The 27916-nt window shown below is 49.1% G+C and overlaps 1 protein-coding gene across 3 annotated transcripts in view; it reads left to right on the top strand.

Annotated features, from left to right (window-relative positions):
- CCDC9B (coiled-coil domain containing 9B) overlaps positions 1–27916 on the top strand; it is a 49199-nt gene that overhangs the window by 7778 nt on the left and 13505 nt on the right. For 2 of the 3 annotated variants that reach the window (XM_074842586.1, XM_074842585.1), the window contains exons 4-11: positions 100–162; positions 557–721; positions 9161–9310; positions 18579–18653; positions 21257–21441; positions 22789–22850; positions 23362–23415; positions 23855–23960. In XM_074842586.1, coding sequence (XP_074698687.1) covers positions 100–162; positions 557–721; positions 9161–9310; positions 18579–18653; positions 21257–21441; positions 22789–22850; positions 23362–23415; positions 23855–23960 — 860 coding nt within the window. The remainder of the gene's footprint in view (positions 1–99; positions 163–556; positions 722–9160; positions 9311–18578; positions 18654–21256; positions 21442–22788; positions 22851–23361; positions 23416–23854; positions 23961–27916) is intronic. The other variant, XM_074842587.1, reaches the window with a different exon arrangement.

Below are 27916 nucleotides of genomic sequence, written 5' to 3'. Positions count from 1 at the left end.
TGTTAGATCCAGGCCAGCGCACGGCTCGCTTCTTAGCCACGCCCCGGCCCTCGCTTTGCTCCGCAGGTGCGCTGTTGCACACATTTTTCTCTCATACAGGACCTGAAAGATGCAATTACCCAGACTGAACACTATGGACAAGATAGCCCAGCCCTCTCGATGGTGAGCACCACCCTCAGGAGCCATCCACTTGGCTTCCCAGGCCATCTCCATCAGGACTTAGGCTTTCCCGATCTAACTCAGAGTGCTGCAGAAAGAGAGGAGGATGACATTTGTTTCCCATAACTCTGACATTTTAGTCTGAAATGTCAGATTTGTAAGTGCAAAGGATTTTCCAAACCCGCTGTAATTGTGGGTTTCGCTGCTGAGCAGACAACGAGCCCCTTGTTCCCTAGGAATGTCACGGCACCGCGCCGGGCACAGCGAGCGTCCTCAGGGCAAGGCCTGCCTTTCGGTAGCTGGCCTCCCTGTGCGCGTGCAGGTGTGTTTGGGGAAGGGAATCCCACTGGTGAGCCGAGGGGCCTGGATTTGCTAACAGAAGTGATTCACTTTCCAGGACAAAAGGGTGGTGAGTGAGAAATGGGGGAGTCCCTGTCCTACAAGCCCTGGGTTCGGCATTGGCAGTGAGGAGGAGGAGGAGGAGGAGGAAGCAGATCATATGTTCACGTTCAGGATGGGGAAGAGGATGCAGCTGGCCGTTACCATGGACAACAAAGCCAAGGTGAGCAGAGAATAGGATTCCTCTTACACCGCAACCTCTTGACTTACAAAGGGGCTTCTGTTCTGACTCTCACTCGAGCTTTCTGCTCAGCAAGTCCCCAGGTGCCTCATCCCCCAAGGGAATAGTTCCCTTCCCGCTCCTTTTCTCTCATTTCTCAATCCTTCAGCACAGCCACAGTCTTCATCTCAAGCTGCCACCCGCTTCCCTCCCCATTTCTGACTTGCTGGCCTTGCTAAATCTCCCAGCAGCTCCATCCAGCCACACATAGCCAGTTCCCTTTCTGAGAGATCAGTCACCTCATTGCCCTCCTGGGCCACCAGCAGGTTTGTTAAACTGTGCCACTGTGCCTGGAAAGGGGGTGGAAATACGTGGGAGCTCGGACAGATTTAGCTGCATTACTCCCCAGCTATTCCCAGAGAGGCAGTGACGTTTGGTGGTAAAACCAGCAGCATTTCCCTCGGTTACTGTATTCCAGAAAGTCCTAAATGCAGAAGAAAAAACAAAGTGACAAGAGTATCTGTTGCAACTGCCAATGTGATGGGCAGAAACTGTGACCCAGTATTTGCAGACTTAATGAAAAATCGTGCGAGAAGGCAAAAGTAATTAAAAATGCTACTTCATTTTTTAAATCCCAAAGCATCCCCTCCTGGGCACTAGCCCATCCCTCGTGCAGTCTGTGCATCTTGATGTAATGATCCCAGTGGCAGCTTCAGCACGTCGGGACTTATTGCCAGGAAGGGTTTGATAGAACTTTGGCAGTTAGTATTGGCAGCACGGCCAAGGAAGTACGTGCCTGTATGAGCTTCACGCTCTTTTTTTCTTTGCTTAGAGTATATCTCAGGGGACTGGTCTTGTTCTCTCTGGAGTTAGTGAGTTTGGCCCCTGAGATGAATAGGAATGAGGATCAGAAGTGCCACCTTCTCTGGGAAAATGTAGTATCTGCCTGCACAAATGCACCTGTGTGGGCACTCAAGGAAGCTCTCTAGTTAGTGAGTCCCTGGAGGCAGATTATTGCTGCAGGTGGTATTCCTTGATGTTGAATATGTTCTGAAAGAATACAAGAGGTGATCTTACCTATTTATTGATTAAGACTAAGACAGCAGTGAGACAAGGGAAGACACAGCAGGCAGGTGAGCACAGCCCCTTTGTGCTGACCGTGCTGGTGTGAAGGAGACACAAAGCCTCAGCCGGCCTTGCTGAGACAGTGGGGCGCCCGAGGTCAGCTCCCGCCTCCGTCACAGCCGTGCTGGGAAGAGGAAACGGTGGCAGAAAATGGTGCTCCCATGGGTCCCCTTTCAGGCACAGCAACGTGCTTGGCCCGCAAAATGAGAGTGGGCTTTTTTGTACTGAGGTCTGAGCCAAAGGCATTCCCAGGGTCATGAAGCGAAACCCCACCCTTCCTGCTACCCCAGTGCGTTGGGGTAGGAGTGCTGAAAACCTGGGCTGTAAACAACAGGCAGAGAGCCATTTCTCCTGCTGAGGCAGCTTGGAAATATTTTTGTGATTTTGTGCCTTGAATGCCTTTTCATTTCTGTTTCTCTGTGACCTAGTTACCCTTCCTTTCCATGGAGAAATAGGCCACAATCACTGTGCCATTATAAAGTCATTATATGTTACCTTGAAGGAATTGAATCATTTAGGAAATAACGCACCTTTCAGAGTGATTTTTCAGGAGAAAGGGACTGAGGCCTCTCATTTCCTTTGTTCCAGATAGATTTCTGGTAGCGTGGACATCCCCTTCAAATGAAATCTCATTCCAGCATCACCAAACCACCTCCTGATGTAAGGGGGAAAATTGTCTTTTTTCTTAGACGAGGGAGTACATAGAAATCTGACATTCCTCATTACTGACTGAACTTTCCCAATGAAATACTTGAGACTTTCCTCCAAGGTTTCTCATGGCCGTGTAGCTCTGCATGGGGGACTTATATTTGAAGCAATTACATTTGCAGAGTGAGCGGCTCTCGCAGACAGACTGTGTCCCCTGGAGCCGTTTCCATCATCTACAGCTCAGAATTCAAGCCCAAGATGGGGATTTGTATTAGCGCAAAGCACTGGCAGCTAAATCACATTGCTGCCTTAAACTCCGTGCCAGTGTTTTTCAGCATGGACAATTAGTAGACCTCTGAGATTTTTCAGCTGGAAATGCAGACCTCGGTGGAAACTCCCCATAAGGTCCCTGCTGTACGGTGTCTATGAATTTGCTTGCATTAAGCACCTTTCACAGGGTCTCCTGAGCGTTGGTGTAAAGCACAACCCAGCAGCCTTACTTGATGACAGAGGAAAACTGATTTATCGGTGAATGTTCCAGTGGCATCAATCCAGAACCTTCCTTTAGTTACTTTAAATATAGTTCTCAAAACGGATGAGTAGGACGAGCATAGGACTGTAATGGGTGAGAGGGAAGAATTATTAGGATTTGGACAAAATTGTATTAAATATCATGTGAAGTACAAGCTTATTTGTTGCTGCTGCCCTGTTAAGCATCCTCTGGGCTGCTGAAGATTAAAAGAGGGTAGATAACTTGCTTCAGCTTCCCAGTGAGCAGGTGTCCTTGGAGAGACTTGCTTGGTGATACTGGGATGACTAACTGGGCCTCACCATCCTTCCTCTGACCATGGCAAGGTTCCAGCGATGGAGTAGCTGGGCTGTGCAGAAAACCATTGACATCCAATCCTAAATACCACAAATCATTGTAAAGCGAGAAGACCCAGAGGAAAGTCAGCTGGAAAATTGCACAAACTAGATGGAAGTCCAGGGTTTTGCTTTGTTCCCCACGTTCTTTTCCCTGACACTCCTCAGGCGGGTGTTTTTAACACTACCTTTGCAATCTGGGACATGCCTCAGACATAAGATGGGCACTTCTCTATTTACAGTTTCTTGGTGAAGTACTACAAGGGAAGCAGTGCAGTTCTGTCTGACTGCAGCTAAATAGCCAGTGCCAGAGTCCCACAGCTCCTGCGGGCAGTGAGTGAGGCGGGACAGGCCCTGTGGAGGGGAAGGGGTGGCTCTGCCAGGCACTGCTGCTCCCCGGGCCCTGCCCTCTGTTCCCCTTGGCTCTGCACGGGCGCATTCCTCATCTGACATCCCTCGTCTTGGGAGCTAGCCCACCGAGGACCGGGATTTCCCAATGTGGGACGAGCAATCTAGGAAATGACTGATATTGTTAAAATAATTAAACAAGCGAAAGAAGACACATGACGGCACATTAAGCAGAATGTGCCTTCAGGCAATGCATAGTAGCCAGAAGCGCTATGGGGAGCGAGGGAGGGAGGGAGAGAAGGTATTACCTAGAAAAGCCAGTGGTCTCCCAGCCTGTATGTGTCTGGCTATCACAGCTCTGCTAAATACCTATTTCCTGTATCAGCCTCCGAGTCTTCCTTGCCATCTGCTCAATAAGCTGCAGGGTTTAATGGCTTTGCCAACGCGCCAGCCTTCCCACTGAGACTTTTAGCAGCTAACAGCCTGAGGAAGGGGCCGCCTCCCGGTAAACCCAGCAGTGTACTTTGAGGCTCCTGTCCTGCTCCTGTATCTGGGCTCCTCTATCTGGGTACGAGGTCCTCTGCATTGGTTCGCAGGTTTTCAGATAGTGGCTTTGCTGTCGCTTGCACTCGGGGCCTATGTCCCTCCCCAGGAAGGACTTTCTCAGATGAAGCCATCTTCAAAAATACCCGCCCAGTGCTGGGCCTCCCAGGCAAGAGTTATTTGTGACCATGTTATTTGTCTAAAGGATGGCCCGTCACCATCTAAACACTGAAGAGCTCTAGGGAACAGCTGTTGACTTAAGCTAGAATTAATGTTTGATGTCCAAGTTACGGACTAATAGCTTGCTGTTACCTTGCTGAGCCATCACTGGGCTTATTTTCTTAATAAAAAAAATCAGTAACTAGAATGCTGAACACCTCCTATCAGTGCTCTGTCTAGGGCAGAGCAAGCCCAGCTCTCCAGTTCATTAACTAACCTCAGCAGTACAGCCTAGGATTACTGTACATGCCTGCTCAGGGCTTAAAGGAGGAAAGATGTATTGCCCTGAATGTCCCAGGAAACTCTGGATTATGCCTGGAGCAAAGATATTTCCTGGGAATAATAACCATTGAAGAACAAAGCGATGTACAGCTTCAGCACCGAAGTACCTGCCAGGCTGGAGCGATTCGGGGGTTCCAAAGCAAAGCCACTGTATATCAGCCTCTGTAGGGAGACGGGACAGCAAGCAACCAAGAGCCTGTTCTGCATGGCACAATGTGCCCGGCTGCCTTCAGAGGATGTCAGCAGATCTCAGTTCTTCCCCAACTGTATTACAGTCGTGCAGGACTGGGCCCTGTGCAGGAGGGTCCTACTTGAGGCACTCCCGTGATCCCCAAGAGCTTTGCTCTTACAGTGGGAGGACACCGTCCTCATGGGGACTGTTTGCACACTGAGGAAACTGCAGCGCCTCGCTTGGGCAGCAGAGTTCCTCGGTGGCAGCAGGCAGCCTCCTTGGCTGGAGGGTTGCTGCCAGCGAGGCAGATGCTGGGGAAAAGAAAGAGATTCTTTTCGTTGAAAATTGCTTTACAGATTGCTTTGGGCAATTGTCCAGATTTCTCTACTGAGCCCTCCTCCCCAGAAGATGTGAGCGAGGAATGAGTTTTTAGAAGAGGAGAGGCTGGTGTGGGGAGAGAAAAAAAGAGAGGTGCAGTCTTGTATACACCAACTCCAAAACAGGGAGGCTGTATTTGTCCCCGTTGTGACTCCACTGACATTTCTGGGGTTAAGTCACAGACCCATGATGTGTAGAGGGCCTCAAAAAACTGCTAGGCACTTTTCTTCCATGTCTTCCACACATAAGAAAGAGTTTAGTTTTCCTTACAAAGGGGAGCTGTGAAGCACATGCAGTGATTCTTATCACTTCATCCTTGCTGGCTGTGGGGGAAAGTTTAAATAGGAAGGCTCAGGTTTTCAGAGCGAATGACAAGATTTCAGTTTTCACTGCCTTTCCATCGCAGTGGGAAGTGTTTGTTGATATATCTGGAAGACACATGATTCAGTTAGCGTAACTTTGCAAACTACTGTGTAAGAAGTGTCCATTTATATAGTCTTTAATGGAAGAGTTAAATAAAACTGCCTTTTCCTGTGTTTGTCACAAGGTAAGAGCACTGGCATGGCCCATGAGTGCTCATACACAGTAGCTTCCTAAAATGACCATGTTAATACTGTATTTCTGAGCTCCTACATCATCTCAGCGTAACTGCCAACATGAGTGAGACCAGAGGATACTCTTGTGGCCACAGACATTGCCCCATAAACCCAGAGGGGATGACAGAAGAGATTTGCAGCTTCAAATTATCCAGCCCAGCTCTGTGGTCTGAAATGCAAGACCCAGACAGTTTATTCAAAAGGTTAATTTTTCTTCCACCCATATTCATTAATACTGATTTGCACTGACATAAAGAAAAACCACGTTGGTTTCTTTGACTACAAGCAGGAATCCTATGTTGACCATTCTAATTCCAGTCTCCGGTTTCAGTGAAATTTAGGAATAAAATATATGAATCATAGAACACAAACAGGATTTGAATTATTGTTTTAGTTTTAAAACATCCTGTGTTTGTATTGACTAATAGCTCTGGCAATGGAAATACGTTACCTTTGGACATGATGCGATTCAGTCGTTCAGAAGCAAGTGCCGCTCCGCTTAAAAGCCAAGACCTAAGTGCTTGTGAGCTTCATAGCTCCCCGATCCTGAATTCTGGTCTGTACTACCTAGCTCTAGTTGTAGAAAAGCTAGAGCTGCAGAAAACAGGCAAAATTACTAAATTCATTCTTGTGTATTAAATTCATTACTTGCATACACCTGCACACATGCCTGTGTGCCTGTACACACATATACAGGTGTAAAACCCGAGTACGTTCTACGTCACAGTTGAAGCAGGCTACAGGCTTGGACACGATAATAGAACCACAGAGTAGCTGAGGTGGGACGGGACCTCTGGAGGTCATTTAGTCTGATCCCCTGCTAAAGAGTTCTCTTCCAAGTTATCTCACACCTGCTCATTTCCTTGTACAACAGGAAGTCCTTACTGATGTTCCTGTGTCCACACAAATCAGTCAGGTCTCCCGGGCTCCCTTCCCCTTCCAGACAGCTTCCTGCAGCGTCCTGCCTGCCAGGTCCCTGAACAGCTCCACGTCTGCTCTCCTGAAGCCCATGGTCTCTGGTGTGCTGCTTGCCTTACTGCTCTCCGGCTCCTAAAATCCGCTGTCTTCTGGCTGCTGCTGCCAAAGCTGCCCTTGACCTTCACACCTTCAACCAGTGCTGGCTTTAGTTTAGTAATCGGGCAGTCACTTACTAAGCTGCAGTAATGCAATCACTTGTAATGCTGTGACTGCAACGGGATGTGTATGCCCTGTTCATGGAGAGGGAGTAAAGCTAGAATTTAGAGCAGTTTAGCTTCTGGTTTGGACTTTCTGGCTCTGCCTGGTCTCTGATAAACTCATATCATTCTCAAGACCGATGCATAGACTAAAACCTTTAAAACAGCTCACAGGGTTTATAGGTATGGGGGACTTTTCCAGTATATATATCCTGGCTGCAGGTAAAAGTACACCTAAATGTCTGGCTATGGGAGATGCCAAGACAGTTGTACTCCACATTTAAATGATTGCCTATTCTCTTGGCTGTCAGATTTTACTCTCTCTGGAAAAACATCCTGGCATCTCTAGGGATGGCTCACAGATGTTGGTCCTCAGCAGCAGCCACAGTAGGAGACTGCCCTGACACAAACATAGAGAACAACATGGAAAGTACGGAATGGCACTGAGCAGATTGGCAGCAGATCCTTGCTTTGAACGCAACATGTGGCTTCATTTATTTCAAGAAAAGCAGAAATAGCAAAGGTCCTACTAAGGGCAGCAAAACTTGTTAGGAGCTACAGCCGAAACCTAAGCCCAGAGCTGTACATACTCAAGGGAATGTATAAAAAGGTTCCCACCGTGTCCACACGGCTCTGGCAGACAGAGCCAACGGCAGTGCAGGGACCCACTCCTCCTCTTGCATGCATTGGCCTAACCCAGGAACTGTCTCTGCTGAGACAGCAACATTACACAGATGTGAAAGAAGAATAAACAAGAGACTGAAGGTCTGATGCTGGAAATACTCCAGGACCTCCTAAACCATTTATCATGTGTTAGGAAGCTCGATGACTGGACAAGCAATAAAAAAGGTCTTGCTGACGGAGGCTGTCTAGAGCAAGGCTCCCCCCATGCTAACATCTGCACTTCTGGCAGAGCCAAGAGAAGATGAGGCTAATGCAGGACATCTTGATGTCATATGTCATGGCAAACCCACTGATGCTTGCAAGACTCCCGTACAAATCAGAGGTCAGTGTGCGCTGTTTGTTTTTGAAACCAAGTTCGTAGCAACAAAGAGTTCCCAAGTTTCACGGAAGTTTACTTGGGATTTTGAGCTCCTTTGAAATCAAGACTCCAGTATGCGTGGAAGTCCAAGGAGAAAAACAGAGAAAAACATACCATCCTTTAGAGAGGGAAGCTTCTGAGGTTTGTTCATCCCTGGTAAATTCAAGCAGAGGAATCATACAGATGAAAAGAAAAAGATCAGAGATAAAGATGGAGATGACTTATTAAGTCTCTCATTTCCTTGTAAGGCAAAAATAAAAAGGCACATGATGGAACTGAAAGATGATACTTTTAAATGAGAAAAAGTATGTATTTTTGCACAAAAGATGTGCTCATTTTGTGGAAGTGATGGCTAAGGGCACTGGCACAGCTCAGCCAGCAACAAAGATAATTAACAAAATAAGAACCAGATGTAAATCCATGCAATGAAGTCATGAACTGATACAGACAGCTGGAAATAATATCTGAAAGGGGTAAACTGCCCTTGTTCAAGGAGTTTATGTATCAGTTTTCTAAACTATTCCACTGCTGAATAAATCGTTCCAGAAATATGAATGCACAATGACTAAGAAGATGATAAATTATCAGGTGTTAATACACTTCAGGGTAGTAACTCCTTTGTGGGCAAGGTTGGAGAGAACACCACTGTTCCCCTTCTCTTTCACCCTCTAGGCTTCTGCTCCAGCGTAGCCTCACATTTTATTGGGACATGTTGTTTGGCGAGAGGACAACTTCACATTTGTTTCAAAGACAAATTCAAGATGGCTCGCCTGTCTAAAATAAAAATGTCAATCAGTGTTCATGCTGCAAAGCATCGGAACAGGGTAAATCACACCCTACCTAAGTTGTGCTCAGTTAAACATGCCTATGTACTATCCCATATCCCTTCAAGTAGGGTGGTGGCTCTATAAACCACAAGGACTGACTATCCAGCTCAAGTTTCTGTTCTGCCAGACCAAAACCCTTTGCAGATTGGGGATGGCTGCTCTCTGAGGACGGGCACTGCACCGGGCTCACAGGGGTGTTGTTAACTCATCCGGTCCTTTCCAGGGCAAGCGGATCGTCAGTGAGAAACGCGCTGAGTGCTTCCCTGGCCCAGGCAGAGTGCCAGACCTGAGCGAAGAAGAGACAGACCACTTGGTGGCTTTCCGCCGGGGGAGAAGGATGCAGATTGCCATCACCATGGACAACAAGGAAAAGGTAAGCGCGTTGCGAATGACTGGACTGCAGCGGCACCCGCTCATTGTGCTGGCCTGGAGACAGAGCAGGAGCTAGCCCAGCACCAGGACACTGGGAGACACTATATAGTGATAGTCTGGAGCTTATCACCATAAAACTCTCCGGCTTCCATCACTGTGAAAGAGGAAAGGCTACAGTCCTTCCCTCTCTGTGATCCTAGCTAGAGCTAGCAGGCTCTCAAACATACTGGGTCCATAAGAAACACTGGATGCTGTTTTGGGAGGATTGGTGAAAGCACTGCCAGATTTGGGGCATGAATCTCACCTCCTGTCTCTTACCAACTTCTTTTTGGGGCCATACACCAGATTGGGTCAGGAGCACTGTCCTCTTGACTCACTGCACGACTTAAAAGTTAACAGAGCTGGGCAATATCTGCTTTGAACCCAAGTCCTGCTGTGCCTGGCCACAACCTACTGGGTGAGCTGGCTGAACTTTGTTAATCTTTGAAACATATTTCAAATACTTCTTTGCAAATACCTTCCTCTTTACACACACCGAGGCATGTGATATTTTCCTATTTGAGAGTTTGCACAGATAAGTAAGAATGCCTGCAGCAAACAGGGTCAGCAAAGACTATGAAGGAAAACAACACTTAGTGTAGTTGCCAAACACACCCAGGAACGCTGGGAGACCTGTGCAGCACCCTCTCTGGGACAGCAGCCAACTGTCTCCTAGCTGCCCACGTTAATCTTCAGCTTCTCCTCCTCCCCAGAGTTCGCTTAGCCTCTGAAAGCCCATGTGCCCCTTTCTCTTGGCTACCAAACAGTTTTTTGAATGCCACAAACCTACAGAGGCTGCCTGATTGAGCGTCTGTTTGCCAGAGGTTCACGTGGCAGATGTCACCCATTTCAGTCGAGGCCTCATGAACACACCTAGACATGAGGAGGGTGACATGACCGTGCCTGGGCTGTAGCTGGCCTTGAGGCTGTCAGATGTCATTCTGTGAGGTGCCGGGCAAGCGTCTCCACTTATGCTCTTGACAGGCTTGTTTAAATACTTGTCTCTGAGGTCAGCAAGGCTGGCGCTGTGCTAGGAGAGAGCAGCAGGAGGAGTGCCTAGATTTTGGCTTCAGAGCCCAAGCCCTGTTTTAAGTGTATGGACAGCCCTGGAAGAGGTCACCTCTCTTATGCTTTCATTACGGAACGTGAAATTTGAGGCTGAGGGTCCGCGTACGTGGTTTTGGTGCTGCCTTGCTCATACGGGCCCCAAAGCAATTCGATTCAGAGTGTTGATGAGAGCAGGCCTGCAGCTGCACTGGCTCAAAGCCACGTCTGCCCACATCTTCTTACATGAACCACTGAAGAGCCGATGCTTTGAACCGCAGGCTGGCAAAGAGGGTGTGAAGTCCCTAATGCCTGAGAGATTTGATTCTGGTGATTCAGCAGAGGTTGGTGTTTTGGGTTGTGCTCCTGCTACTTTCAGCTCCCACTATGCTACCATTCATTTAACTTAATTCCCAATGAATGCAATTACCTCCATATAGCGGTGCAAGGAGCTCACAAAACTCCACAATCGCTCCTTTCCTTGACTGTACATAGCCACAGTGGTCTCCTTCACACATCTTGGGTGAGAAGGTAATCCTGATAATCCCCAGGAATGCAAACAACTCTATGCTGCTCCTCTTCAGATACCAAAGTTCATTTAAATCTTCCATTTTTTTCCCCCTTAATCTAAAGCCAGCCGCTCCGTTGGCAGAGGGTAGGCCTGAAGCTCGGGCACTGTTCTAGCACCAGCGGGCTGTGAAGGAGGCGAGAGGGAGGCCGTCCACAGGGAGAAGGGTTGTGCAGAGCCCTTTGGTGCTTTCACGCCATGGCTGAACAAGAGAAGGGTCTGTCAGGAGCGCAGGAAAGCCACAGAGGCGTCATATAACTCTAGTGATCGAATAACACCACCAAGGAGCAGTATCTGCCCTCAGCATTACTTAAGACTGAAAAGAAAGATTAGTTTTGCTTGATCACCTGGTCTTCTGGCTGGACAGACCGTCTGGCTCAACAGCAATCTTGGACTAATGTTGCTGGCAAGACCCATTTAGCAATGGCATCATGCTTCTTGCTGGCACAGAAAAATTGTCCCCTGCTTTCTGTTGCTGAGCTTTGAAGCGTGCCTCCCCCAGGCTCTTGCAAGCTCAGAAGGAGCAGAAGGGGACCTCACTGCTCCCTGGGGGCAGAGTGCTTTCAGGGACCACGCGCTCTGCCAGCTGGCACGGGAGGCAGGGAGCAAGCACAGGCCTTCCACCGAGCACACCTCCCACGGCTGGGAAATGGCGGCACCGGAACACCGTGCTAATGAGCTTATCATAAAATGGGCTTTTGTGGGAGTATTTGTTGTGGTTCTTTGGATTCCTCTTATAATTTAGAAGAAGCGTTCGAAACTCTAGTTTCCAATACCTATTACCAGCTGGATATGTTTCAGAGTCCAGCTGAGCTGAGATTTCCTTATTCCTAGGGATTTCCCTAGACTAATCAGGCCCTGTTCCATCCCTACTTAATGAAAATATCTTCATATTAACATTTTAATTGTGCAACCTCAGACAACACCTACAACAGGCCAGACAAAAACCAGCTCTCAGAACACAAGCACCTTACAACGTGACAAAGGGATGTGGCTGCAAGAGTTAAATGGTTGGATTTCACGGTCACCTCTGCAAGCCGCTTTCTTCCAGCCGCCCTTGATCACCCTTTTCGCAGGATCAGTGACAGAAGCAGATGGGGCCTGAAGTGACAGGTCATGCTGGCATCTCTCACATCGTGCCAGCTTGGGCTGGGTGAGTCAGGGGAGATCTGGTCTGGCCCACCCTGTCACTTCAGCTGTTCCTAAGCTGCGTAAAGGTTTACTGTTTTAAACTAGGACTTCTTTTTTCTGATAGCGATAGTGCTTGAAAAACTGAAAGCTGGCAAGTCTGTCTCACATGCTGCGCCTCAGAGTGATGTGTTTCTCCAAGAGGCGCTGGAAGACTGCAGTGCAGAGAGCAGATCAGTTAGTAATACCAAAATGTATAAAACTTCCATTAAGTAATTTTAGCCTGCAGAGCTCAGCGTGTGTCACAGGGATGGCAATTCATTTTGGAAACGGACGCCGAATCCCACCAGCACTGGTGGGAATCTGAGCACCCACAAACCCTGGCAGCCCTGGCCTTCAGTTCCCCCCACGTAAGCAGGGTTGTAGCGTGCCTCTGCCACTCGAGCTGCAGTGACGACAAGCGCGTGAGCAAGGCTGAGTGGCTCAGCGCTGCATCACTTCAGGAAAACTGGTAAACAGGGAACCAGCTGGTAAACAGGGAAACGTGCCCCGGTGGGCTCTGCTGCTCAAAGCCAGCCTAGCGTGGCACAGAGCTGGGACCTGCCAGCGCGGGCCATGTGCTAGCAGGAGTGGGAGTGCAGCAGCATTTGCACCAGTACCACACGCTCTCAGGGCAGCCAGCAGCACTGCGACAGGGAAGGAGCAGCAGACCAGGGAAGCCGACGGTCATCCCTCCCCTCCTGTGCTCACCAGCCCCCAAGTTAGAGGCCTCCTCTCCCAAGAACAGCATCTTCCTCCATGACTGGCTTTTTCTTGCTTGTATTCTAATCTTTTTTTTTTTTTTGGAGTCCATCTAAACTTTATCCCCCACAACATCTCCAGGCAGGAGCTGCAGTTAAGTGACGAGCTGTGTTGAAACATGCATCCCTTCTTTTCCTTCAGACTTGTTACCTGATAACTCCATTTGCTGTCTCTGCGTCATGGGAAGCAGCGCATAGATCATCCCCTGCTCACTTTCCCAAAGCACAAACAATTTTATCGACCCGTTACACATCTCCCCGCAGCCATCTCTTCTGCAGGCTTAAGAGGCTGACCCTATTTAGACACGTCTGGTGAGGAAGTAGCTCTATATTTTCGATCACTCTCATTGCCCTCATTTGTGCCTTTGTTATTTTTACTATATTCTTTTAATACAAGAAGACCAGAACTGTATGTGGTATTCAAGCTGTGGGCTCTTGTGGATGTACTCAGTGACATTAACAATGTTTCTGGCTTGTTCTCTGTTCTCCTAACAACTTTGCATTTTCTTTCCTTTTTTTTTCTAAATAATTGAGCTAACATTTTCAGAGAACTAGTCACAATAAGACCAAAATTTCATTCCTGAGTGTTAATCGTAGTTCAGGCTTCATTACTGTGTGCGTATATATAAGAAGGGGCATTTTTCTCCCTGTGAGTTATTTTGTATTATTGATATTGAATTTCATCTGTAATTTTATGATGCAGGCGTTCAATGTCAAGAGATCTTTTGCAGCTCTTTCCTGGCAAATTACATTCTTTGCCCTGGATGATTTAGTATCATCAGCAAACTGTCATCTCTCTATTCAGCTCCTTTTCCAGACCATTTATGAGCATGTTGCGCAGCACATGTTCCAGTGGCACACCCCTGCTAATCTTCTACCATGGAAACTGGCATTTTCTTGCCACTTTTTGTTTTCTATCCTTTAATTAGTTGTTAATCCAAACGAGAAACTTCATATTCATTCCCAAATTGATCAGCTACTAGGAAAGCCTGATGGGTTATCAGTGTCGTCATCTGAGTAGCTGTGTGTTAGGACCTGAGCTGAGACCCCCAATTCAAAGATTAGATTTCAGTCTCCCTTATTACCCCAGCACAGTCCATCCTTTGGGGTTTTTCGCCTCATGCCCCAGCTGGTTCCCTGCTCATTCTGGGTTATTTGTGTTCTCCTACCCACGGAGGCCTGTGGTGCCTAGGAGAGAGGATCACCCCTGTCACTCCCCCTTCGGTAACATCCCATAGCCTGGTTACTGTCAAATTTGCCTCCTCCTCCTCTCTGCATTTGCCACATTTATCCTATTAAAACATTTGATGGGCATCCTCATTATCCCACATTTTTCTCTTATTTTTATTCATGATGAAATTAAATAAAAGAAAAAAAAAGACTCCCATTCTTGCTACCCTTGGTGCTTCTAGCTAGCACCACCTTGTCAGCCCAAGACCTCATTGCAGCTGGCAGCGCACAGCTGTGGCAGAAGCTGCCAAAGAGGAAATGCAAGGAAAAAAAAGCTGTTCTCACGATTTTCTTTTCAGAAACAGCCCCAGTGCCTTACATTACCCTGCCCTCTTGAAGCCTACTTTTTTCTACCAGTGAAAGCCTCTTTCACTCTGTTAGCACAGAGGGCTGCGGGACCAGATTGTCCTGTCTCCTTGCAGGATGAATCGGCCTGAGCACATCACTCCACTGATGCAACCTCACGGCCTCCAGCACTGCTGCTGGCTTGGAAGTGCCACATCAGGGCCCTTTCTTCCCTTTCTTCAGCCCTTGCCTGGCTGCCCCTAAGCCTGCACCAGGGCTCTCCCTGCAAGCAAGGCTGGGGATAATGCCTAATGTTTAGCACCAGTTTTCTTAAAAAGCCACTCCATGCTCTGGCAGTGTTTCAGGATCATTAATACATTAGAGCTGCAAGCCAGCAGTCCGGGACCAGTGGAGCACAATGGTTAATTAGCAGGTTACAAATGATCTTTTAAATGGACAGTTGATAGGGCTTCAGGGCTTTTAAATTGTCCTTTTATTAACAGAGCTTCCCAGGATGGTATATCAGAAACATCTGTAATCAAGAAACACTAAAGCTGCTTGCAGGGACTTACACAGATGAGTCTTGACTCTGGTGCTTCCATAGGAAAGGAACCAAACCTGTGGCGGGAGAAACACTTGCTTTTACATTGCAGATGGGAGGGGAAGATAGGCAGAAAGGGGGGCTGAGAAGTCTTTACCTCCCTTCAGGCAGCACAATTAGTAGGCAGATTTTTCAAAAGAGTTAGAAAAAAAAATCCTCACATGTACTAGTTTCAAAAATCCTGCCCAGCAGGGGATCTGAGCCCTGGAAAACCAGCTCTAAGCTCTCACAAAACTCTCCTCCTGCAGCAGAAATGCCGGTTCTGGTGCCGACACGTGCCTGGAGAAGTGGGTACCAAAAGGTTAATTTAACACATCTGCTGGTACTTATTTTTGAAATAAGAAGACAGTGAAGTAGCCCAGAGATGTTGAAGCCTGTCAAACCTTTTGGTTAGGAGAACTGTTAGTACAAAACAATGATTAAGAGGGCTGGATAATAGCATCAGCATTGTCACCACTGCACGTTAACGCTGACTGGGTATAGGCAGGTCGTGATGTCAGACAAACCCCGTGGCAAGAAGCATTTGGGATCCCGGGGCCATATCCTGGTTAGGAGCAGGCGCTGTCCCACCCCGGACCATTCTGTGGCTGAGAAATTGAGAAATCCTTGCATAAATCTCAGGATAAACAAACATAATCTTCTCTGCCTACTTTAGGTTTTGGTTCCCTCACATCTCTTCCCCTGCTGTGCAGGAACAGTTAAACTATGAGATGATAAAGTCATTGTCATATTTCATAATTTTGGGGGCGGAGAGGAGGAAGGAGGAGAAAAACATGTTTTGCTTCCCCACAGCCTGGGTGTGTCATAACAGACTAACAGCAGCTTTAGGGCAGCACGGAGAAAATGTGAAAATCTCCTTCTGAGCTGGAGCGAAAGAAAACCTAACCATGTTCTCTTCACTGCACTGCTCAGACCTGCTTTCCTGGTGGAAAAGAATGAGATTTTTTGGTCCTCTCTGTTTTCACAGTGCCCTTTGAGAAGCAAAAATAGAAGCAGAGTAAGGAAAAAGGCAGCCTGGCTTTGAGTGAGGTGTGTAAAAGGATGGCGAGTTGTGCAGCATCCCTGTGACAGAGCGCTACGTGAAGAGCTGGTGCTCAACACGCGGCAGCCTGCGGGGTGATGTCTCAGCGCAGGAGTTGCATCTTCTCCGGTGTCCCACGCTGCAGCCCGGTCCCTCAGCCGGGCCGTCCCACGTTTCCCGGGCACAGGCTCGCTCTTCGCTGCTCCTTGGCAGCCGGGGCTGAAGTCAGACTGTGCTGGGCTGCAGACAGGCAGAGGCACGCTGCTCCCCCCACAGCTTACGCACACCCTGGCTCAGTGCTCCGGCTGTGCGGATGCTCCGGCTTTCCGGTTCCCGTCTTTGGGGACACAATCAGGCATTGTCAAGGGTCCAAACCGAATCATTCTTTGCATGAGCTTGCATGAGAAATATGCAGACTCAGATGGAACAATAAGCACACCCATGCAGCTCCCTGCCTCAGTTTCCCCACCAGTTCTGAGCTGTCCTTGGCATTTCTGAGGCAATCAGTGCTCCTTCTCTTGTGTCTCTCCTCCCACACAAGGTTTCCCCAGGGACGGAGGGGCTCCAGCTTTCTGCAGCAGCTGGCTCCTTTGTACACTTTCTAAAATGGTTTCTTTTACAGCTGCTTTAAAGGCTAAACATCCATCTGCACCTTGCTCCCCAGCCAGCCTCCTCAGATAAACAAAGTTTCCAGGTTTCTGCTGGTTTAATCTCTCTATAAATGCAAAGTCTCAGTCTGGAGCTGCAGAGACTAGTTAGATCTGTTGCTGCTAGGTTCTGCAAATGGGGCTGCACAAGCAGCTGACTTAGAGCCTGGAGGGAGCATTTTTAGTTACATAAGTTTTTGCAGCAACATTTTGAAATAAATACCCACTATCATCTTTCACCATATCCTGGCCATTTTGCAACAGGTCAGGATATGGTGAGGGACGGCTTCTCTCAGTACAGACTTCTCTGCACTTTTTCCCCAAATCTTTGCTGAGAAATCCTAGGACAATATAGCTAACATCTTCCTGATTTCCAAGGATCTGTTTACACAAGCTTCCCCTTGTCCTGGAGCTACACCAGCTTCATGCCAGTCAGACCTGGGAAGTTGTCGTGCACTGAGGGAAATGTCCGTGACACACTTGCACCTGCCTCAGATGCAGCACATGCAGAAAATCCCCCAAAAGATGGCCCCCATCTCGCTCCCTGCCCCTTCCCCCTGGGCACACAGGGGCAGGCTGCAGCAGGGATGAGTTGCCTTGGGAGGCTGGGCAGAGCCAGCAGGTATCAGGACTGGTATCCCGAGTTTCCCGCAGCCAGCCCCGTAATGCTGGGCTAAACCTGGGGCTGGCAAATCACTGGAATAAAAGTCCTGTTTCCAGCCTGGGTTGGACCTCACCGCATGGATGCTTTCTGGAACGGCTGACGCGGCAGTTTGTGCTGTGACTTTCCTCTTTGTGTTTTAGTTTTGCTTGGCGGTGCAAAATGGCAGCGTGATAATCTCAGCCCCACACGCTCCCCAGTCCCGTAGCAGGGCACGAGGGGGCCTGCGGGGCTACAGCACTCTTGGGGCCTCTCTGCTCATGGCAGCGTTTGTGCGAGGCAGCCCTGGGGCTGCCATGTAGGGTTACAAACCGGGGGGAGGCCACCGTGATAAATGCTGTGCCACTTGGCAGTCGCCCTCCTGCAAATCACGTGTGTGGCAGCGCCTGGGTGGGAGTGGGAGCCACTCATACAGGCGTGCGGCCGCCCCAGGGCAGAGCCCTGGGCCAGCACCGACCCCCTGCCCTGAGGGGCTCAGCAGCCCTCCTGGTGGCACCCCGACAACACTGTCTAACCAGGGCAGAAAGCCTTTCTTAAAAGATATTTATGCTCTGCAGACTATTTTGCTAAGACCCACTGTGATGCCACCCTGGCCTCTGACTTGGCTGCATCTCTATTATCAGTCCCACAGAGGGGCAGAGAACTGCCTGGCCCACGGCGTGCCTCGTGTTTAGTGTCTGTAGCTCATTAAGATGGAGGGGCTAATTTTCACCTCCAGGGGGCTATCAGCCCTAGAGCAGAGGTAGTAATCTAGTGCCAATCTGGTGGCAGCATGGCTAAACCCAGGAAGCAGAGACAGACCCCAGAGAAGGGCACCGTGTTTGACAGGGACAAAAATCACTCCCAGCTTTACCATGCTGGCTTCTACCTGCATCTGAGATGGACTGCCAGCTCTTGTACAGTTGAACCATAACCTGGGTCTTTGGCCCAAATCTGAAAAGGTACCTGAAACTTGGTCTGCCTTGGGGAGAAACGGGGCCATACAGGACACCTCGCTGCCTCTAGTTTGGGAGGAGGAGGGACCTGTGGGAATGCATCCCTTTTTCATGCTTTTCTCATACATCCCTTACTTTCTGACTTCTTTTTTTCCACATCAGTTTGATTCAGGGCCCCAGAAACCAATCTTTGCCCTTTTGCTGACCTTTTCTGGGCAGTTCTTACAAGTCCTGATGAGCACAGGGTCAGGCACTGACTCCCCTGCCAGGAGACCTCCTTGAAATAATTCCTGTGTCCGTGCTCTTGCAGGCAGAGGAGAGGAGAACAGCAGAGAAGCGGAGATCGGACAGTGACAGAGGCCCAGAAAGTGAGCATGGCCGGAAGGTGAGTGGGGCCCTGTGTCCCTTTGGGGGGACCCTTGTCTTGGAAGAGGAAACCGGTAGGATGTGCCTCCCCACCAGTAAGAGTCACCTCAGCCCTAAAGGAAGCAGCAGTGTGCTCTGAGGTGGTCCCCGCTGTTCATCCCTCTCGTCATCCAAAGCTCTGCTGAGCAGCTAACACACCTGAAGCAAAGGACCTGCCCTTCCTACCTCACTGGGTCTGCTGAAGTCCCCAGCACGGCAGCAGGGGCGGCGCAGAGGAGAACGCGCTCACCCCTGCAGCAGCACAGCCCCAGCTGGGGGCTCTCCCAAAACCATTTGCTTGTGGGTTGAAAGGCTCAGGCTGTGTTAGCTACAGCTCCTCACTTCAGCAGAAGCTGAGTAGGATGGAGGTAAATTAAAGCACAGGCCTTCCCACTGACTGCTTAATGCAAACCCTGGAGGACATGCTGGCTCCCCTGAGCCTGCAGATGCTCTTAATTAATGGAGCACAAATTGAATAGCCCCACCTCAGTGTGATTCATTAGGAGGACACAGATGGGCTCTTAAGCATTAATTCCAGCTGAACCCCCCAGAGCAGAAAAGGGGAGCAGGACAGCCCTGTGGTCTAGCTAACCATGGCTATGCTGCAACTGGGATGAGCCCCCAGTCAGGGACCAGCTCCTTCCCCCTGCAACTCTGCAGGCCCCACAGCTGCTTCTGCATCTACCCCCAAGAGCATGTGGGCATCAGCCTTGGTCTTGCCCTCACTTTTGTCTTCCCCTTTGCTCCAGGACAAGGTAATGGCTCAGAGCGCTTTCCTCACCCACCAGCTCGGGAGGCTGAGCCGTGCTCTCTAGCTGTGTGACACTCGGCTTTTGTGCTTCTCCTCTGCAGGAGTGTCAGGGCAGGACCCCCTGTGCCTTACTGTGCTGTGGGGCTGGAACCTGGGGGGGACACCCCCAGGCCTGTGCCCCAACCCAGGGCTGAGTGTTTGCCCTTGTTTTGTCCTGGGTACCTGTGGGGCTCTCATTGCTCATTTCTTGGGTCTGCAGCTTCAGGTCCCCCAGCTGCTGCCAGTTGAGGAATGGGGGAGCAGTTACTGCCGCCCCATCCCCAGCCCACACAGGTGGGTCTCCTTGGTAACAGGGCTTTCAGTCACTCCTTCCCTGCTGCTCTGCTTTTATCAGCAGTGCAACGCTGAGGAGGAGTTAATTCCTGTTTGGGGAAGGGGTGAGGGTGGCTGGTGTGGAAGGGCATGTGTATGAAGTGATGAATTACCCGCTGGTAATTAGCACCCTAGGACTCAACTCTGTGCTAAGCTGGTCCCTACGCAGTGTTGCTTGACAACACACCGTGGCCAGTTGGCTCCTGATTCCACCACATCCATTAACCTGACAGCTGGGTTACCCCCCACCTCCCTCCACATGCTCCATCAGCTCTGAACTATCTGTTCATTAAGCTCTAAATTGTTGAACAGTGGCAGCTCTAAACTAGTCTGTTGTGAGGAGGAGTGACAAACCAAGAGGCTGAAAGCAGCCAAGGTGAAGAGCCCCTTTGCTCCGGGAACGCTGCTCTTGGCACTTGCAGTGCTGCCTGCCCTGGGCACAGGGTTGGCCCCAGCCCTGGGTCTGTGGGTGCCTGGTGGTTACAGAAGGTGTCTTCCTTCTCCACCCTGTCAGTGTGAAGGATTTCTTAGGCATAACTTTGATTTTAAGTGTCCCAAAGTCTTTAGGTGGGGGGATTCATCAGCCTGGTGCATCTTCTGTGAGAGTTCAACCCACCAAGCTCTGCTGGGAGATGTTGCAAGCACTCCAGGAACTAACTATATGCCATAAGTAAACCTTAGCAAAGTGCCTCTTCCAGGAAAAATTGAGAACGTTTGGTTTTAAAACCTTGAGGTGAGCAGGAACACAGCGGGTGAAAGCCACTGTCTAATTTACGCCTGCGGTTAAAGTGACTGCAAGTACAAATGGGGCAAATCAATCCTGTGGCCATTTGCACACAGAATTACAGGGGCATGCTTTAAAAATTTGTAATCATGTACTGAATATCTAGAATGAAAAACTACATCTTATGGCAGCTGCTTCACAGATCAGGAGGTCAGAACCGCTACAAGAGCCAGAGAAACGTTGTGGTTCAGGTTAGGGAAACAGCAGTGAAGCCCCATCTCATTAAGGCAACAGGAAAGTACCCAGATGGCAAAATTCAGGGGTTTAGGTGGAAGCAATTTTAATCCTTTGAAATGTAACACTATTCATGTAGTCTGGATGAAGTGAAACAACTTTTCAGAAATAACATTGCCACAGATTTTCATTATTGTTGTTGAATATCCCTGGGAGAGAATGGTTGTCTGTGGGTTTATAACGTGACTCCAAGCAAGCTGTGTAACATCCCCCTGCCTCAGTTTTTCTCTCCATAAAGTCAGCCAGCCCTGGGATCAGTATGTTTAGGTGATGGGTAAAGCAGAGCCCTTCTTTGTGCATGTCACTTTAGAGAGAGAAGCTGACCTTGCTCCAAGTTGTTTCCAAGTATTACCGAGCATTTCTGGTGGTGACAGTACAAAGTACACTGAAAGCAGCTGTTTCAGACATTTTTACTAACGAGGAGCTCTTTTGCCTGCACTAGGACAGCGGGAAGTCTGGCCAGAAGAGCCCCGGGGAGCTGAGTTTCCCCATGACTGGACGGGAACGCTCGGAGTACATCCGCTGGAAGAGGGAGAGAGATCAGATTGACTTGGAGCGACTGGCACGTCACAAGAACGCGAAGGGCGAGTGGCGACGGGCTTGGGATGTGGAGAAGTCGGAGCACATGTAGGTCCTCCACTGTCCTGGGGTGGTTTGTCTGCAGCAGGCCATGGAAAGCCAGTGATGAGATCTTGTGCAGATATTTATTGCTGACCAAATCCCATGCTGTCACGTGCCTCTCCCCGACCAAATCCACACTGCTGTCTCTTTCTCCTCCTGACCATGTCTGTCAGTGGGACCAGGTATCAGAGTGATTCTTGTATTTTCTTTCTGACGTGAGGTCAGAATATCTCCTGATAGGAGATGCTGTGTGCTGACAAAGACTGCCTGCCTCTGGTCCCACCAGGACTTGGATTGTGGAAGGGAGGGGAGCATCGGTCAGCACTCAGTCTGTATCTGGAGGATCCTCTCCACCTCCATGTGGGCAAATCCAGTGGCAGGAGGGTGGAGGTACTCTTCTAGAAACAGGGGTGGGCAAACTTGCCTTGCTCGTCCGCAGGTTTTCTCACTGCCCTGCTTGTTTCTCTTTTTCAATCACAGGACAGGCCAACATGCCTAAATCCTCCACACCTCATAAATGGAGCCCGTTCAGGCACTGCGGTGTGGGGGAATCACATCGCTGAGGTGGGGAGATGCTGGGGACAGCAATATGGGAGAGCTCTTAATGGGGTCTGACACTTCCCTGCTTTAAACACCGTCCCTCTGACTGTGTGTGTTCAGCTGGGTCACAGAAGGTAGAAAGCTTTGAAGCATGAGTTGGCACCTGCAACAGGATAAGATTTTGAGAGGGTGTGGAGTTAGGGACTCTTACATAGGTTTGCTGATTAAAAAAGCGTGGACAGGGCAGACAGGTGGGCCAGTCTTTTGGCTGAGGAATGGGACCAAATACATAGATTTTCAGTCACTGAGACCCCAATAATTGGAGGTGAATTGGCTTAAGTGGGTGCTGAGTGTTGCTGGCAAAACAGCTCTGAGCCCTACTGTTCTCATGTATTCCAATTTTTAAGAGAAAAGCCATAATACAAAACAAGCAGGATTAGAAACCAACCAAATGAGTCTGATCTGACAAATCCTGAAGGTACTCCAGACTGTATTTGGAAGCTTGGGAGGCTGCATTTGAGTGTGGTACAGCTAACCTACAGGCATCTATAGACTTCATGGACGTTCCTAGATTTAAATCTGATGTAAAGGTTTTAGAGGTTCTCCTTTGGGGTAGAATTGCCTCACAGCCTCATTTCTCCTGGTTAGTGCATGCAGTTTCAGCTCCTGCTGATAAACCTGCACATACTTGCCAGTAGGCAGGTGCAGAAGGGCCGAAGGCTGGAGCCTGCGTGGTCTCGAGGTCTCCTGCCCATGCTTTTGCACACTGGAGGAGAACGGTCAGGTCTGACAATGCCTGTTTTTAACCTGCAGGTTTGAAGAGGACTTTGTTAAGGATGGGGAGCCAGCCTTGGATAATCCCAGCAATAAGAAAGGTTGGCAAGGGACACCTAGACTCTGTCCTGACGCTAGTGAATGCTGATCGTGCGAATCCCAGTGCCAGCAGCTGTCGTGGCTGTCGGTTGTAAAACTCTGCTTTCCTGGGCAAACGCCTCTGAGCGCAGTGTTGGGGTCTCAGCCCTCTCTGCTTTGCAGAGTGCTCAGGGGATGGGATTTGAGCGTCTGGGTGCTAGTGCTTTTTACTTTCCCAGGGAGAGCAGTGGCTTCTGTAACCTTGTACAGCACAATACGGAGGCTCAGCACTGCCTCCTTTCCCAAACACTGGTTTGAGAGGCAATCCTATTCCAGAGCACATCATCTCTGATCCCTGTGGCACATGCTGGCTTCTTTACTAGCATAAGTCCATCACAACTCCTGTTTCTCAGGAGATGGACTGGCAGAACAAAGCTTTCCCTTGTGACACCCTATGTGAACATCAGGCTTTCTGTTGCGTGTCCATGACAGAACCTCACTCACTTCTGTGCATGCTTTGCTCTGTCCTTTCAGGGGGAAGAAACGCAAGGAAATTTCAGCACAGGTCCTTTCCTCCCGACGGGAGAGGTGAGTCCACCACACGACTTGGTTGCGTCGGCCCCTCTGATACGCCCTCACAGAGAGAGTTCTCTCCGGGTGCTGCCGTGGGCTTGGAGTGCCTTTGGGGATCGTACCGCGTGGCTGCTCTTGCAGCTCTGTCGTACGGTTCGTGCTGTGTGGCAAGGGAGAGCAAGAACAGGCCTTCCGAGAAAGCACGAGGAAGACTGTATCCAAAGAATAAGATTTAAAGTTATAATTGGAATTTGGAATAAAAAGTGCAGAAGAAACACCCCTAAATTCTCAATTTGTATTTATTACTTTAGAAAATACACGTACGGTATGCACACAGCTTCAGAGGCTTCCCCCTCCAGAGGCACTTTCCAGCGATACAAGGATGCTGGCCCCTTCGGTGGTCCATCAGCTGGTTCTGCCTGCTCTTGCATGGCATTTCCAACCTGTCTTCTAGGTGGAGGACACCATGGAGTGAATGTGAGCGATCCTGGCCCGAAAGCAGTGCCTGCTGTGAGCAGCCGAGCCAAAGGAAAGGACAGGCTGACTGGCAGAGCCAGAAGGTGAGGAGGAGGCTGGCAGCAGTGCCGTGATCTAGTGGTTGTGATATGCTCAGGTCTCATTCCTTGCCTAATTTTGAAGAAGGACAGACAAAAAAAAAAAAGATTATTGTTCCACAGCAGCAGCTGTTCAGATGAGTTCACGCAGGCTTGGACCGTGTCTGACAGGACTTCACTTAGTGGGGTTTGTGGTACTCGTGGGGTGCGTCATTGCTGTCCTGACCCACTGCATCAGCTCTGCAGAACAGCCTGGGGGGGTCAGGGTTACTCTGACCAGCTTTGGGGAGTGGTGGCACGTGCCCCAGCAAGCTTTTGAACACAGCTTATCTGACTTCCAGGCACTGCTGGTGAGTAGGAGCCGCCTCCAAAGATAGTTGCCAACTGAACCAATAGTACTTAGGATTGATACTGTGGTACAGATGTCTTTCCTTCTTAAACCACTCTTAAAGATCCCTAACCTGGTGAGGAGGGAAGTGGCCTGCTCCTACCAGCTGTGGGCAGCAATACAGTAATTTGCACAAAAGTAATTTCAGAATATCAGCAAAACTAAGTGCATTTTACAGGTTCGCCCACATCCTCCCAGGGGGCCCCTCCCCTGCTGTTCTCCGTAATTAAATTTCAGCACAGTCTCCAGTTTCCTGGAGCCACACTGACGGTTTAATAACAGTGATCGTCTTCGCAGCACTGCCATGCCCTTTAGCGGGCAACAAAAGGATGAAGAGTTGATTACATACCCCAAGCCTCTTCATTTACCCAGACACAAAACCATTCCGGCAGCGTTTAACATTAGCAGGCTTCAACCATCCAGTTTCGTTATGACTGTGCAGTTAAACAGCTGCATAAACAGGTACGTGCTTCACTGGGACCCTCGCAGCATTTCCCAGAAGAAATTAATTAGTTGGAGGTCAGCTCCTGCTTGCAGTGACTTGGCTGCAATGAGGAGTGTTGGGCAGGGTCTGTGTGTGCAGGGCTTTGCTCTGTGGCAGGTCTAACATGCAGGGCCTGGCACTGCATTAAAGCCTCAAGATCTTAGAATGTTGCTTTTGTTTCCAGTGGCTGCGCTTTGAGGAAAAGCACCTGAGCAGCCATAACCCTCAGCTGGTTATGCTGTAGACTGGGAAGTCACTTACAGCATAAAGATGGGTTATCTTCTGTCTCTCTAAGCCCTGTTAATTAATCATACATTTTAAAATTTAATGTAGTTCTCATGAATTGATGAAGAATAGGATCAACAGCATGAAATAATCCAGTTAGCTTAGTTTGTAAGTTACATTTCACCCCTTCCCACTCGTCAGCTCCATCCCAGTAAAATGTACTTGGGAAAGAAAAGCTGATGAGCTGTGCTTGGGCTCGCTCTCCCCTCACCGCTGACTGCAGCACGGGAGGACTGCAGCTGTTCCCAGAGGGATGAGCACACCAGTAGATTTGCTTTCTGTTCTTACTTTCTGTAAATACCTTAGAAGGCTTCAGACTGCAGGCTGGACGCTGCTGTTCAAAACTAGGAAAGACACAGCGATTACATGCAGTTCTGCCCCGCCTGAAGATGCCGACCTGTCGGCGCCAGACCAAACTCCCAGACCTCAACAACTACCCTCAGGAGTAAGCATGGCTCCACAGCTGAAGTTTGCCACTGAAATCTGGTTATTTGTGATAATAAAAAGAAGGACAGGGAGCTGGTCAGAGAGAGAGAAGCAGAAACAAAATTTAAAAAGTAATGAGCTATAGGGGAGAGAGGGAAGAAGTCAAAACAGTGACAGGGAGCTGGACAGAGGGAGATAAAGGGACAGACTGCAAGGCAGTGAGGGAAGAACTGAAAACTGGGGACAGGGACGTGGACAGAGAGAGACACAGAAAGAAAATTTATGTACAGGAATTACTTCAACAGCTGCACTGGAGGAGAGAAACAAAATTAAAAAAATACATTCACCTGATACTATATGTAAGAGCACAGGTAGCTCTTGGGCAGACACTACTACCCCCACACTGGTTGTAGGATTTTAAACAGCCACAAATGACCTGACTTTAGGTCGTCATCCTTTCTAAAAGATAGCACTTCTTACAGAATCCAGCTTTCCTAAAATCACACACCAGTTTTGGGCTAAACAGTGTTGATTTTGAGTGGCTTCTTGGAATGGACAAAGAGTTTGTTGCTTCCCTTTTATAGGCAGAGCAGGCGGTCGGATCACACTCTGATCTGCTGCCTCCGTGCCACGGCCTGTGGGTCAGTCGCCTGCACTCAGGTCCTGCCTCGGACTCCATCTCTGCCCTGGTCAGGCACAGGGGAAGGGATGAGAGCCTGCCTGATCCCTGCTCATCATCTCTCCTCCTCAGCAAAGGTTGACTTATGGCCCAGAGTGTGCCTGTGACAGGCAGATGTTGACTAGTTTCCAGAAATCCTAACAGGGTCTTAAGCCACTTCTTTTTCCTTCTATGCTGAGCTCTGAGCCATGCCTAGAAGGAATGCCTTGGCTAGCTGTCTTGTGGCAGAAATTCAAAGAACTAACATTGGGCTGGGATGTGATGTTTTGTACAGCCTCGGAGCCTCTGGCTGGCCAGCTCGGAGTGCTGTTTGATGACATCTCATGGAGCTGCCCCTTGCTATTGGCCTTCAGAATCTCTTCCTGCTGCGGTCTCCATTTGCCCATCTGCTCCAGAGCCTGGGCAGGTCGCTGAGGCAGCCTCCTCTCTGCCAGCGGCCAGGCCAGCTGACATCGTTTCAAACCGAGTAGGGCTACACCAGGGTATCAGCACTTCTACCTGCTGCAGTAATACATTATTATTCCCCTGCTTTTCTCACCTTCCCCTGTTAGCAGCAGATTTATGCAGTGGGTCCAGCAGACTGAAGATCCCTTGTGCTTTGGACATGCCTGCCTGAAGCACATCAGAGCCAGATCTGGTCACCCAGGCAGATCACACACAGGTTTAGCACCGTGGGAGGCCCAGAGGCTGCATTGCAGGGAGGATGTCGAAGAGAGGAGGCCTGGCTTGTTGTCATGGGCTTCCACAGCCTGTTTCTTGTCTCATAAGAGGCTGAGAAGGTGTTTTCCAGTACATGTTTGTGCCTCCAGTGAGAGGCTCAGAGGCTTTTTAGTGTATCTGACTCCTCTAGGGCTGCTGGGTTCAATCAGGATATTGTTCATATCCATTTAAAGGCTTTAAGGCCCCAAAATGGCTGGTGCTAGAATCCTGTTTAAATGTCTAAATTCTCTTGCTGATGAAATTATAAAATATTATCTACTGTTGTCTCCACAGAGACATTCTTTATTCTTGTTCTTTTTATTTTTTCTCATTTTATCTCACAGTAAAACAGTACATCATACTCCTCCCTGAGCATCCTCCATTAGAAATGGGGTCAGGAGGTATCACAATTTATTTTTTTGTTCTCATTTGCTGTACTTCATATTTATCAGCTACCAGGATGGAAAATCATGGTCCATTTAAAACTACAAAGAAGTATCTTAAACACCACTCATGTGAGTAGCTGGAACATGGAGTCCTGCCATAAAGTCCTTGTCTTCGCCTGTGGACCTGGGAAAATCAGGGGAAATGCGGAACCCAAACATTTTTCTGCTGCAGCACAGACACCTCCCTCAGCACCACCCAACTGCTCCATCCTGCCAGAATCACTTCGGAATAGCTCTCCTTCTGCCCACCATCTCACCTCATGGCCGTTCATTTTTATCTCCTCTCCACTGCATCCTCTGTGTCCTCTGTTGATCTAGAAGGGATCCTGTGATTCTGCTCATGTAACCACATGAATATCTATCATATCTATCAGGGACAGGACTAGCCATGCTAGGGAGTGTGCTGAGCATCTTCAGTGCCTGTTAGTGATTAATAACACTCCTGTGTGTTAGTGGTAATGATGGAGAGGAGGAACATCTCAGGCGGAGATGCTGAATATTTCAAAATTGCTGTCTAGCTAGTTTGGGCTATCTTTAGACCTGTGGGGGTGGTCT

Source organism: Strix aluco, chromosome 16 (genome assembly GCF_031877795.1).
Source record: "Strix aluco isolate bStrAlu1 chromosome 16, bStrAlu1.hap1, whole genome shotgun sequence".
NCBI classification, from domain to species: domain Eukaryota; kingdom Metazoa; phylum Chordata; class Aves; order Strigiformes; family Strigidae; genus Strix; species Strix aluco.
This window is presented reverse-complemented; position numbering and strand designations above follow the sequence as displayed.